This window comes from Solanum verrucosum, unplaced genomic scaffold, assembly GCF_900185275.1.
Source record: "Solanum verrucosum unplaced genomic scaffold, falcon-dt-bn FXZP01000603.1, whole genome shotgun sequence".
Classification (NCBI taxonomy): domain Eukaryota; kingdom Viridiplantae; phylum Streptophyta; class Magnoliopsida; order Solanales; family Solanaceae; genus Solanum; species Solanum verrucosum.
The window spans coordinates 75,924-90,347 of NW_026020644.1; the positions used below are offsets into that span (position 1 = coordinate 75,924).

Here is a 14,424-nt window from a genome sequence, read left to right on the forward strand (position 1 = left end):
CTTATTAATTTCTATAACTTGCAAACAATAAAATCATAAAACCAAACTCATTTCCAAAGATTTAATTTCAAGTTAAGTTTAGTTTCTTTTTGTTGTTGTAATATAAAAACAATGATTTCAACATGGAGGAAGAAAAGAGCATCAAGGAGGAGTAACTCAAAGAAACAAATTGAAGAAAAAACCATGGAGTTGTTGATGGTTCCTAGCCATTTCAAGTGTCCAATTTCATTAGATTTGATGAAGGATCCGGTGACGTTGTCGACGGGGATCACGTATGATCGAGTGAGTATCGAGACATGGATTGAAAATGGAAATCAAACATGTCCTATCACTAAAAAAGTGGTGAAGACACTTGAGCCAATTCCTAATCACACAATGAGGAAAATGATCCAAGAATGGTGTGTTGTGAATAAAGATTATGGGATCGAGAGGATCCCAACTCCAAGAATCCCCGTTACCTCTGATGAGGTAACGGTGATTCTTAGGAAGATTGAGTCTTGCTGCAAATTGCAGCAAGGCTCAGAGTCTAGTCGCGAACTAGTAATGAAAATGAGGAAGATGATAAAAGAAAGTACGAGGAATAAACGTTGTTTTGTTGCAAATGGTGCAGGGAAGATCTTATCATCTACACTTCTTGATTTTACGGAGAAATCATCCGTTTATGAAGTTGAAACAATGGAAGAAATATTATCAACTTTGACAATATTATTGCCTCTAGATGGTGAGTCCAAGTCAATTCTTGGATCAAAATCATCTTTAAATTGCATGATTTGGTTCTTGAAATGTGGAAGTTTATCAAGTAGGAGAAATTCAGTGTTTTTGCTTAAAGAAATCATGAGAATGGAAGAAACATGGAGAGTAGAAGAGTTATTAAAGATTGATGGAAGTTTGGAATCATTAGTGAAGTTAGTAAAAGAGCCAATATGTCCTACAACTACAAAAGCTTCTTTATTAACAATTTACCATATGGTTAATTCATCACAATTATCAAATGAGAAAGCAAGATCCAAATTTGTTGATTTGGGGTTAGTGGAATTGCTTATAGAGACACTTGTGGATTGTGAAAAGAGCATATGTGAAAAAGTATTGGGAATTTTGGCTAGAATTTGCAATTCACAAGAAGGAAGAAAAAGGGCTAATAATTATGCCTTAACTATTCCTGTTTTGATCAAGAAATTATTGAGAGTTTCAGATTTAGCAACTGAATTTTCAGTTTCAATATTATGGAAGTTATTAATTGAGAAAAGGGATAATGTTGTGCTTATTAATGAAGCACTTCAAGTTGGTGCATTTCAAAAGTTATTGTTACTAATACAAGTTGGTTGTAGTGAAAATACCAAGGAGAAGGCAAGTGAGTTGTTGAAATTGTTGAATTTGCATAGAGGTGAGGTAGAATGTATTGATTCTTTGGACTTGAAGAACCTAAAGAGGCCATTTTGAACATTTAGTTTAGTTGATATTATGTGTATACATTCATTTTTCATATGTCAATGTACAAAATTGAACAAGGAATAATAAGTTATGAATATTCTTTTGGATATAACTTTGTATTCTTCTTTTTTACTTATAGAAGTTTATGTTGAACATGAATGAAATTTATGTTGTTGGAAAATGGCTATTGTCCTAGTGACTTTGTATGACATTTCGCTCCCTTGTTTTTAGTGTTGACGTAACAAATTATATTTTGGATCATTGACATAGAAGTTGTTAAGATAATTTTAATTAGGATTTGAAGGGTTGGGATAAGTTTTGACACCGTTAGATTATGGTATGAACAATAGATTATGCCTACCACAATCGCGATCTAAAGGAAAGCTAGTTTGAGTATTGTGCTTAGTGATCGTGGAATAGGAGGCACGATCTTACCATTGCAATGGCAATACCTTGATCATGATCACGATTAACCACTCGTCATATCTTTTAAATTGTATACACATTGATAAATGATAAAGGATACACAAGTACAAAGCGCGAGACTAATAATTACTCATAGTAATAGTACAATATAAAACTTATGGGTGTGAAGTATAATTTACATAAAATTTAACCCGTTTGAGAAATACAACCCGAATTCATTTTTCAATATGCAAATTACAGTGTTTTAGTAACAAGGGGTTTTGAGGTACTCATCAATGGAGAACAGAAAATTTGTAGTGAAGGAACTCCTCAAGGACAAGAAACTCTGGTTCGCTTCATTCCTCATTGTCTGGGCTGCTGCTCTCCAGGTAATTTCAATTTCAAGTATGCTGTTGATTGACTACTGAAATTTCACCTTGTTGGCGAGGGTTCGATTCCCCCACCTTGTAGTCCCCTCTTCCAATTTGTGTAATTTGTTGGGCAGGGGCACATGATGTGGTTGCAGAGGCAAGATTCTTTCAAGGACAAGTTTGGAAACCTAAATGATGAAGGCACAGATCAACAGGAGCTGGCAGATAATCAATGACCTCGGTAACTACTTATAAGATTTGATATAACTTAAATTACCCATTGATAAGCTGCTTTCTGTTTGAGATGAGTGATTTTTTTGCGATTTCCTTTTGAATGAAACATTAATATGTATGAGATTAACTTAAATTACTAGTGATGGTTTAATAAAGTGATGCATTTTAAGATTGTAATCAATAGTGAGTGTTGCGTAGTGATCAATGAAATTGGTTGAGAACCATGAGGTTTCTGTTCAAATCCCAGCCGGAGACAAAAAGAAAAACAATAGGTGATTTCTTTTCACCTATGCAAGCCTTGGTGACAAAGTTAACGGGTACATGTGTGCTAGTGGGAGGTAGTAGGTACCCTGCAGCATAAGTCGAGTTGCACGGAAACTAGCTTGAATGCCACGGTTGAAAAAAGTGATGCGTTTAAGGCACCTCCAATATGCGATAACATTTATCATGAGATCGACATGAAATATGGTGTACTGTTTTATGAAAGCAACATTTGTATCCTTTTAAGGACAAGAAATGCTAATAAGAACTTATTGATACAGTTGATGACTCTCTCAATGGCCTGTCTAAACTGTACATAACTCCAATTTTTCTTTGTAACTATGCTTGATCCTTTCTAGTTGTGTTGTCAAGTGCAAAAGGCTACAGGTTTGCCTGTTGGAGCATAATGCACAAAGTGCAACTGAAGCACGGGTGTATTGAAGTAAAAAAACATTAATTTATGAGATTATGTGGGAGAATATGGAAACCGTATTCTTTCTAAACAGTCTTGTCCTCCGGTTAAGTTGAATCGAGTCAAGTTGGGAAATATTCATGTGTCGAGTGGCCGAGTAATCTATATTTTCCAAGTTGGGAAACCATAAAACCTTATGAGTGAAATTTTATGAAAAAACACATTTGGCTTCCATATATGTGTATACATGCGCGCGCGCTCACACACACACACACACACACACACACACAATCAATCATATTCAACCAAAAGAGATATAAAACAGCTACAATCTAAGTGATACAGGAAGTGTGAAGCTGCAAGAATGTCATTGCTCATACAAAGGAAGAAATTAATAACTTAAAGCAGTGGTAGCAACAACAGTACAGAGTTCTCAATTTTTCATTTCCATTTCACCATAGAAAGGTAATCTTGAATGGTATTGTTTCTTCTACATGCTGATAAAGAAGCCAATCATGCCACTAAACCTAGGGAAAATATACATATAAGATATATATTCAAGCTTTGGATTGTTTATGTATATCTTCTCAAGAGAATATAATTTGCAATAAGGAAAAAGAATCAAGCATAGACGCAAGATTACTCGAACACATTACTGTAAAATTATAGCAATCGACCGTGAAACAAACATGGAATGATCAGTAGCGGGATTAAGTTCTTGCTGTCTGTGCCTTTCTGTAATTGTAAAGTTTTCATTTCCACTGCGAAAATTGATTTGATGGGTTACTACCAAAATCAGTTGCTTATATGATGTCTACATTTCCTTTACAATATCGTAAATAAGGCCAAATATTGTTTGTTTTTATTTATTTTTCTATATATTTGTATTTTTCATTGTGGAGATACCTGATTTATAGACAATTCTATATCATAAAAAAATAAACCAGAGCTCCTCAGAGTACTTGGGGGCTGGGGCAATCCAATGTTTCCAAGTATTGTGGAGTAACTTAGTTTCCTGATTAATTTTCTTTTTAATGTTTTCAAGTAGTCCAAAGATGTTTCTTTTCTAATCTATTCAGATTGCCTTTACTGAATGATTTGGTATTTTGATTATAATAATTAGTCAGCATCTGTCACTGCTCCTTTTATTTCTGCTCGACATTCAAATACCTTTTATCTGAAATATATGTGCATATATATTTTTGACGACCAAAACTTGAGGAAAATTTCATGCTTGGTAGAGTTGAAACAAACTAATGGCTTAGCATGTGTATTTTGTTGTACGACTGATTTGTTATGTTATGTTATGTTCTGTCAATAATGCATCTTTTCTAGATAATAGAAAAACAATCCATGTTTGCTTCTCTTTAAAGGTTGAATCTCTGGAAATAAGGCAATGATTGCATATGAGCTATATACATATAGAGGTAATATACTTGAAATACTGGGAATAGTCATAGATAATGTGGTATTTTTCTCTTGAAGCAGTTTTGAGATTTTGTTCAGTTTGCAGCATGTGGTGATATTTCCTCTTGAATTCATTGCTTAGGTTGATCAGTTGTGGGTGTTCTTGATAAAAAATGTTGTCATTTGAACCTCTTGGTGTCATTAACTAAACTTTTTAACGTTCAAATCGGGTTATCCTTTTTTACTGGTGTACCCTATATAAGCAAATGGTTGCTGACTTGCTGCAAAATCTCAGTTTAGAAGGGTCTGACCTCAACACTTCAGGTTTCTCAACATTAGCATATAGTTCCACAAGATATTATGTCCTTCATAAATCAACATCGTCTCTGTTTTGAACTTGAAATATGATGTAAGCTTCAAGCCTAAGTTCCTCAGAAACAAGCTTTTAGATCATTCATACGTTGATTCTTATCTTTTTTTTTCCTTTACATGGTTGCAGTAGTACTAGAAAAACAGTAGAGAGCAATACTGGAAACGGTACCACAAAGAGAAGCTTCAGTTGCTTACTACTCACAGATGATAGATAAACAGGAGAAACTATTGGCCTCCACTTTTTGGATCCTGAACTCTCATTAGTTACTTCAATGTACGTTTTATCAGACTCTCAATCCTCAGGTCTCTTGTTTATGAACTCACGTTTGGTTCGTCTTATGGTATCAATTACCTCTTCTAAGATGCTATGAAGTAGTCTACTTTTGATATGTAAATGAAGGACTACAATGTTCTGCTAAACCAACATTTGATATTGTAATCTTATGTTTTGGTTTATTTAGAGAAAGAAGAGGGATTCTTCTTTGCTCAAGGTGATTCACTTTGTAATAACTAAGTTCACCCTTTCACAAAATTGACAGAATTGTTATTTAATGATATGTTCATTCTCAGTAATTTTCTGATTTTGAGCTTGGCATAATGATTTCCTTCAAGCAATCTATGTAAAACATTAGTTAGTTATAAAAGAAAAACGTTGCTGAGTTTTTTTTTTGTCCAAGGAATTTACATGGCGTAAGATTTGCATACTCCCCACCCTCTCGAGACCAGAGGAGGACCTGCGTGGTGGGTTGGGGTGCACGTGCACTAATAACTTTGAAAAAAAATATAGTATAAATGCGTATATACCTTGAAGAAAAAAGACTTATAATCTTGTATTTATCAAATGTTTCTGGTGCACCCAAAGGTGTGACCTAGTGGTCAATGAAGTGGTTGAGAATCCTGAAGTTTCAGCGGAGACAAAAATACTAGGTGATTCTTCCTATCTGTCCTAGCCTTGTGGACAGAGTTACCTGATATTTGTTGCAGGTGGATGGTGGTAGCTTGGCAGATATCTCGTGGAATTAGTTGCCGAAAGCTGGCTCGAACATCATGCTCATATATATGTATATATATGTTTATGGTCATTGAAATCTCTGTAAAATTATAGACAACCAATTTGTTTTATTTAGCATAATCAAAAAGTTTGTACGACATATGGACCAATTTTTCAAACCATTAAGGTACAAAATTGATCGTTTTATTTATTTTTATAAACACTAATAATTACTCAAAAAAGCATTTGATGAAAATTTCGTCACTTTGTGTAACCAAGATTCCCCACTTTTTATTAACAAGAAAAAGCAACAAAAATAAAATGTAGAGAGAAAAAGGGGCCAAAATCCCATCAAATCTAATCAAGAAAATCATAACAAATGCTAATCATGAAAATTAGCTGTTATTGCAAAAAATCATTCCCCTTTTTCTTGGGTGAAAATCATCATTTACCAAGATTTGCTTTGCTGGATTTTATATGATCCATTAAGAAAAGAAAATAAAATGAAATGTTTAAAGGACAAAAAATATTAATTAATTTCTAATTTCTTTTTAAAATTCACTACCATAATGAATTGTGCTATTTGCACGGCGAAAAATGAGCATGCTAGACATAATTTTTATTTATTTTGTAGTAAAAAAAAAAGATTACTATGATGATATTATTATTAAGGGATAATAGAAATTTTAGTCCCTCGCTTCTTTAATCTTTGTAATATTTGACTAAATACATTTAACGTTTACTTAATTAAAATGTGTGTTTTAGTCCCTTGATGTAGGAATTATATTATATCTGTCCTATTACTATTTTTAAAACAATATTATCGTCTAATGGAATTTATAACATAAGTTTATCATAACATATGAGTAATTAACCATTGAAACAACTAACAATTATGGTAAATTTGTGAATATTTACTAGTAAAAGGAGCAAAAGTATATATTTGAATTAATTAAAGATTAAAAATGTTTAATTAAATAACACAAGAATCACAATAAATAATCTTATTATTATTATTATATAATTAATAAATAACCTACGATATTTCAAATCTATTTACGTACGATAAAGACATTTGAAGTATGTAATTTTTCTTCAAACGTAATAATTAGCTTTATTGAAATGTTAAATCAGTTTGACTAATAATTACTAACCGGCTAATTACTAATTGTGTGACACAAGTTGTAAATTGTCTTGAAACAGAAAATCCGTGTAACACAAGTTGTTAAGTGCATGCAAAATTAAGTCAAATAATTAAAAAAAAAGTCAATATTGATAACTTATAAAACTATTTTGTCGAGATTTCATTTCATAATAAATAATTTTTTCATGCTTTAGCAGCCTAATAAAACAATAACATATTTGGCTTAATTGATTAAAAATAGTTGATAAGTATTATTATAATAACTAATAATAAAAGCTTGAGATTAATTTATAAATAAATAATTATATGTTTAAATTGAAATAGATTATAAACATGTTGGTATTTCCTGTTTCCTGTTAAATAGTTGAGACATCATGTCTTTGTTTTATGCTTTTTGGTGTTTGCCTTAGGAGACTGAAAATAACTAGAGATCTTAGCAAAAATATAAATGTAAAACTATTTTTGCAAGCAAAAAAAATTAGAATAAATTGTACGACAAAACTATAATACAGAGGGAGTTAAAATTTAAAGTTATTTCCAAATTAACAAAAAAATAGTACTTCCTCTGTCCTTATTTAGTTGTCCATATTTCCTCTTTTAGTTGTCCATTTTGACAAATAAAAAAGGACAATAATTTTTTTCCTATTATACCCTTATTTAAAGTGAAAAGTTATCATAAATAAAATAAATAAACTTATGAACTTTCAAGCATTGATTAGTTATCTTGAGTGAATTTTTTTTGGAAGTAAATTGTATTATAAGGGTAAAATTGTAACTTTACTATGCTAATTATTGTTGCCTTAATCTGTATGTCATTTCTAAAGTGGACAACTAAATAGGGACGGAGGGAGTAAGAGATAAAATATTGGAGTGCTAGTAATCCAGACATATTAAATGTCCATCCCTTTTTTTCTTCTCACTATGTGAGTGCTCTCTGACAGTCTTAGCCTCAAAAACTGCATTTTTTGTCTTTAGATGCCTCAATTAAATGTTCACGTGTAGAAATGTTTGATTAATTGAGTTTATAAAATTTCAAAATATGAAATTATAATATTTAAATCTTATTTTACGTTATAATAATGACCTTGATATATTTTTTCTTGAGTCTAGTGTTTATCGAAAATCAAAGATCTGACGAAACACAAAATTTTGTTAACGGTTATTAAATACATACAAAATATACATATAATCAAATAAATTAGAGTTTTTTTAATTTTATTTTTGCATACTTATTGTTGACATCCAATTTGGACCGACCCATAATCCTTTCGAAAGTGCTATTCGATTAAATACGTATTATATTTTGTGTTTAAATGTTAATCAATTTTATCTAAATAAGTATATATTTATTATAATTTGCCAATATTGTTATAATTAAATTATTTTTATTATTGTTAAATTATTATATTTATCGATAGTTAAACTCGAAATACTTATTTTACTCAAATGTATTAAAATTTAAGTGTGAAAATATTATAATATGTGTAGTATTTTATTAATTGAATAACATTTTCTTAATGTTTCACCAAATCATTTAAATTTCAGCCTATTCTGTTCTAATTCTTTTTTATTCTAGCCTATTCATTTCTAATTATTTTTTACAATTATAGCCATTTATTGATTTCAATTATGGCCTATTCCAATCCAATTCTCAAAACCCATTCTTTTAAAATCTCGTCCGTCCATCGCTTTGATCAAATCGAACAACTAATCCTAGCCGCTCAAGCCATCGTATCCAATGGTCCAAATTCGCTCCACCCAACCTATCTATTCTAAATCCAAAAGGAGTTGTTAGGTCGTTCACAAAACTCGTTTTGAGAAAAAATGGATCGCGACACTTATTGTTTTAGGGTAGTATTTCATACGACATGAAGTCGTTACTTAACTTCACATAATAATATCATTATTTATAAAATTAACCATCATTTCTAGTTAATATAACATATTAGTCACGTGTTTGCAATACATTACATTGGATGTTGTTTTGAAAACTCTATTTTTAAGATAAAATTTCAGTTATTTATTCCAAAGTTCTAAAATATTTCTTTCATTTCTTATAGAAGTTTTGAATTTTTCTTTACCATCTTCAATTTTATATTATGTGAAACAAAATAATAATAAATTAACTATTAAAATTTTTATATTGTGGGTGCCTAAAACTAAACATTTTATTAATTTCACCGTCAAGCTATCTATGTATAAATTACACTAAATATATCATTAATCCATAAAGTATATATGTATTATAAATATAGAATTTAAACCCAATAAATCAATAAATTATCATAAAATTTCAAATCTTAACCCATAATATTCAATATTACAACCATGACTCTTGATATTTATCCCCAAATATTACTTTTCCTTTTTTAAATAATATTTTTTAGTACAAAATCTCCATACAAAAATAATTTTGTTATATATATATATAGAGAGTTTTTCCAAAAGACAAAGACGGCCGCCTCCATAACTCCGAAAGCATTTGCCGAAATTGGCGGGAAAAATCAACAGTTGAAACCTAACAACTACGCCTGACGTGGGCCCCTATTTAAATGATCAGACGGCCATCATTCCTTCACTTTCCCACTGCTTTTTTTATAAAGAAAAAAAATAAAACTCTGTTTTCCACTTCTACTCAAAAAAAACAAAATCACCTTCTTCCTCTTTTTCTTCCACTTCACTAAAACTCCACAAAAAAATGGTTAGTATATCAATTAAATTTCATATTTATATGTTTTAAATTTGATGTTATTCGTAATTGTTTTAGATTTTAAACTGTTATCAGATCTTAAATTTTCAATTTCAATGATACGATTGTTGTTTTTGTGAAGCTAATTGGAGGTAAAATTCGAGTGATGAACGGAGTAGATTGGATTGAGAATTTGCTGAATATAAAGTTTTTCGAATCGTGTGGATATCACAGAGAATTGAGAAGAAATGAGAAGAATATGTTTTGTATTGATTGTAATCTCTGTTTCTGCAAACACTGCGTATCTTCTTCGTCGCATTGCTTCCATGAATGGCTTCAAATCTGCAAATACGTTTATCATGATGTTGTTAGACTTCATGAGATTCAGAAACATCTAAATTGTTCTGAAATTCAGGTATGTTTTTTTTTTTTGAATTCATTGGTTTTTACTTGTTGAGATTCAATTTACGTAAATTTTGATCAATATTTTAGAACATATTTTTTCGTATGAATATAATTTATAGTAATACTTTTCTATGATTTTTGAATGTTGATCTAATTTAATTTTAAAATTTTAGTTAAATTGATTAATTAGTCAATTCATGCATGTTTGTTTTTCTAATGATATCTTAATTTTTGGTTTTTGTGTGTGTTAAAAATGAGTTTGAGTTCTAGGCTCACTAACACTCTAAAAAAAAGCCCAAAATATATTTATAGAATCAAGTTTATAAGGTAATTAGGTAAATTTATAGGATAAATATTGATGATGATTTAAAATGGCAATTACCTTGATATCACATATTATAGTTTAATATTTTTGGTAGAATCAAGTCTTATTAAATAATAATAATTACTATTATGGTAAATTTCTATGATAGATATTGATTGGTGATTTAAAATGGTACTTAACTAACATGTAGAATATTTACATGTAAATTCTTATTATAGATAGTGCTATTGATTGATTTAAAATGGTAATTAACTTAGATCACATTGCCAATAATGTTCCATGGTGAAAAGACAAACTTTAATAAGATATTATTATTATTTTAAATCGATGTTATTCATATATTTTCTTTTCTTCAAAATATTTGCTCCATGGTAACAATATCGAACTTTGGAAAGGGCCTTTTAACCCCTGCACTATTTAATAGTGTATTTTAAAGTTATATATGTGTCCACGTGGACATCATAAATATTGTGTCATTATAAATAGTAATGTGTCCACGGGGCACATATACCTTTAAAATACACTATTAAATAGTGTAGGGGGTAAAAGGTCCTCCATAAAGTTTGGTATCGTAACAACAATTTCGACCAAAATTTGAGTATTTTTCAGATTCTTTTCCCTAAATATTATACTCTGTAAAAAAATAAAATCAAATAATGTACGGATTAATTAGTACTAAATTTTACACGATAATTATATATGCTTATTCACTCCTAATGTATATCGTATATGAAATTTGATATTCATTTTTTGTTTAGTGAAACTACATGTTTTTTCCCCATTAATTACAATGTTATTCAAATAATAATTTGTGAGGTATAAATTTTGTAACTAAACATAATTTTTTTGGCGTGTATATAAAAATTTGTCACTAATCTTATTTAATTATAAATTATCACAAATATTTGTTAGCTACGATCAATTTAGGTGTTAAGTCTATTACTAATTTCAATTTTTGCAATATATATTTTTATCTAATTATATTTTAATTATTAATTTTGCAGACTTACAAGATTAATGGTGAAAAAGCTATACATCTAAATCCACGTCCTCAATCAAAAGATAACAAAACTTCAAAATTAAAGGGGAATGTAACTTGTGAAGCTTGTGGGAGACACCTTCAAGATTTACCAAATCGATTTTGCTCCATTGCTTGCAAAGTAAATTTTTTCTACTTCACCACATTTTAAATATTTGATTTCATTTTCGTCGATTTTATTTGCTTATTAATGAAATTCATTTCTATGAAAATTCATTCTAGGTATCCATCGATGCAAATATTTGCAAAGAACGTCAGAAGAACTACATCTCCAATCAAATTACGAAATTTGATCACTCAAATGAAAATGAATCTTGTATCTCTTTGAATGAGTCATCGGAGGTAATTCAAACATGGTGCATTTCACCTTTGAAACTAAAGAAGAATTTGCACAAAAGGAAAGGTGTTCCTAGAAGAGCTCCTATACGTTAAATATTGATCAAATAACACTACAAGAAAACTGTGAATTACATGAGGATTTTCCTAGGGATTAGTATGAAAATTTGCAGGAAAATAAGTTTTCTACGAATTTTTATACTAATCTCCAGAAAAATCCTCATGTAATTCACACTTTTTTTGTAGTATAAAAGTCATTAACGTCCTTACTAGTACCTTACTAGTAAAACAAAGGCTCATTGACTATGAAAGAGTGTGATGAAAAGATCGATCACTATATCAACTTATGAAAATTGACCACAAATAGTGATGGTGAATATTAATTCAACGATCTTTCAATTTTATTTTATATTTTAAGTATTGTTTCTAGTTGGGATGTACATGGACATATGATAATAATAATGTCAATCTATTATACTAAAAGTATTCAATTATATATTGAATGACAATCATTTTGCAAAAATAGTCCACAATTTTGGGTTTTAGTTGGGTTGGTCGGTTTGTGATCCCCACCTTTTTGTCTGAGTAATAACAATTTTTAGTGGTTGAATAGTATAAAAATGGGGTCTTGACAGGCTTAATATTCTGCCTTTTGCATATCTATATACATTATTAATTATTTTTTTTGATAATATCAATATTATAATTAGAAAAATACTACTTTTAAGTTAAAATACTATTTTTGCCATAGTTCCTTGTATGGATCTGTCATATCATATGATTCTCATTTTGTCAGCTCAAAGGTGTAAACACGTCAATATAAATTATCATGGTTAAATAAAAAAGAAAAAGGAACTTTAGATTCAAATATATGATATGCATGTGTCGATTTGATCTAAATATCGAATGTGAATTAATTTAATTTAATATAAATCGTTGATCAATTTCTTTTTTGGAACAACAATATAACTTTAGAGAAAAAAAGGAACTTTAGATTCAAATATATGATCTGCATATGTTGATTTGGTGTAAATATTATGTATGAAGTAATGTAATCCAATATAATAAATTGTTGATGGTTTTTTTTTTTTTTTTTGGAATTTTATCATGTATGTATTCATAGTATCTAGTCTTTTTTTAAACCCTTAGAAAACCAATAATTATTATATATCTACTTTTACTATAGTACTTCATTTAAATGTATAGAAAATTTTGTAGTTCCATTTGCGATAACGATATTCATAATTTATATAGAATGAACACCACTTTTTAGAGTTTTGGAGCCAAGAAATCAAAATTTAAGATTATCTTAATGTTTTTGTGTGTATTATTTTTTGAATTTTTTAGAGTATGATTTATCGACCCTATTTGACCCATAATTTTATGAGTCCACTCATAACGATCTAGTGAATGATACTCATAGATTACACAAGATCAACACCATTTTTTTTGGAGTTTGAGGATTTTCCACATCGAAACAAGACTCACTGTATTAGATTTAGCCAATTTAAGTGTGGATGGAGATCCTCCAATAGATTTTACTTATTTGTATTTGAATGCCTCGATGATTTTCAAAATCTTTCTATTTTTATTCATAGCAAGGTTGCTCATTATATTGATTTATTTAATTTATACATACATTCGAAATTCTTCTTAAACAACATCGAATTAAATTATTAATTTAAAATATAATAAGATCAATTAGCGAGATTTTTAACTAATGCATAGAATTGCGTACTTAAAACATTATAGAAGAATACATATCTCACTATTATATAATATTATATTACTAATATGTAATAATTCTAAGTATCTTTTTTCATGAAAGGTTTCAATTTATCATATTTGAAGTACTAAAAGGAAAAACATATCACGTGAAATGGTTTAATTATTTTTACTACATTAATCATTTCAATACTTTTAAAATGAAATATTTGGCATAGATGTTACTCTTCAAGAATAAGAATCTTGAAATAATGGTAAAGTTGTATTCGTGTGGCCTATAGGTTAAGAATTTGAACAGTGAAAGTAACCAATAGTACTTGTATTAAGATGGATTGTCTACATCACATCTCTTAGATTGCGACTCTTTCCCTAACGTCCTTGACCCTACTTAACACAAGATGTATTGTTCACTGATCTTTTATAGCTCCTATCGATAAAGCATATAATATTTATTTTATTTTATGTGTAACTTAATTAGACCTCCATACCTTCCATGTGCTATTACAAGTTTACAACAATGTTGTGTTCATACTTATTCTCTCATTTGAAAGTGGCAGACAAAAAGAGTACATAAAGAAAAGAAATTCAGAATTTCTGGGACTAGGGTTTTGTGTTGTTTGATTAGTTTTCTACTTTTATGATTTTTTTATTTTTATTTTTTTTGTTTTGAAAGTAAAAAACAGCATGTGATATTAATTATTTTAATGGTAAAACTACATAATGGAGTTAGTAATAATATATGGTTTTATTAACCTAAAATATATAAAACCTGATATGGAGTGACATTGAAGTCCACTTTAATTTGTCTATAATAAGACAAGAACAGTCAATATTTACATTTAATAAATCAAGAATTATCAATTTGGATATATAAAAT

The 14,424-nt window shown here is 29.3% G+C and overlaps 3 protein-coding genes across 3 annotated transcripts; all 3 read left to right on the forward strand.

Annotated features, from left to right (window-relative positions):
* On the forward strand, window positions 1–1,441 carry LOC125812116 (U-box domain-containing protein 21-like). The gene has a single exon (XM_049491609.1). The coding sequence runs from the start codon at window positions 112–114 to the stop codon at window positions 1,438–1,440; it is 1,329 nt and encodes a 442-aa protein (XP_049347566.1). The 5' UTR covers window positions 1–111; the 3' UTR covers window position 1,441.
* A 630-nt stretch (window positions 1,442–2,071) lies between these two features.
* On the forward strand, window positions 2,072–5,459 carry LOC125812122 (uncharacterized). Its single transcript, XM_049491616.1, has 3 exons — window positions 2,072–2,225; window positions 2,342–2,448; window positions 5,021–5,459. The coding sequence occupies exons 1-2, from the start codon at window positions 2,133–2,135 to the stop codon at window positions 2,441–2,443; spliced, it is 195 nt and encodes a 64-aa protein (XP_049347573.1). The 5' UTR covers window positions 2,072–2,132; the 3' UTR covers window positions 2,444–2,448; window positions 5,021–5,459.
* LOC125812110 (uncharacterized) lies at window positions 2,646–11,927 on the forward strand. Its single transcript, XM_049491603.1, has 5 exons — window positions 2,646–2,713; window positions 3,062–3,134; window positions 9,860–10,132; window positions 11,452–11,607; window positions 11,709–11,927. The coding sequence occupies exons 1-5, from the start codon at window positions 2,646–2,648 to the stop codon at window positions 11,916–11,918; spliced, it is 780 nt and encodes a 259-aa protein (XP_049347560.1). The 3' UTR covers window positions 11,919–11,927.
* Window positions 11,928–14,424: the final 2,497 nt, after the last annotated feature.

Excerpts from the sequence above, each read along its gene's own strand:
- LOC125812116 (XM_049491609.1), top strand. The coding sequence starts at position 112 with ATGATTTCAACATGGAGGAAGAAAAGAGCATCAAGGAGGAGTAACTCA.
- LOC125812122 (XM_049491616.1), top strand. The coding sequence starts at position 2,133 with ATGGAGAACAGAAAATTTGTAGTGAAGGAACTCCTCAAGGACAAGAAA. Across the intron at positions 2,226-2,341 it reads TCTGGGCTGCTGCTCTCCAG|GGGCACATGATGTGGTTGCA; the intron begins GTAATTTCAATT and ends TTTGTTGGGCAG.
- LOC125812110 (XM_049491603.1), top strand. The coding sequence starts at position 2,646 with ATGAAATTGGTTGAGAACCATGAGGTTTCTGTTCAAATCCCAGCCGGA. Across the intron at positions 2,714-3,061 it reads GACAAAAAGAAAAACAATAG|TTGTGTTGTCAAGTGCAAAA; the intron begins GTGATTTCTTTT and ends GATCCTTTCTAG. Across the intron at positions 10,133-11,451 it reads TAAATTGTTCTGAAATTCAG|ACTTACAAGATTAATGGTGA; the intron begins GTATGTTTTTTT and ends TTAATTTTGCAG.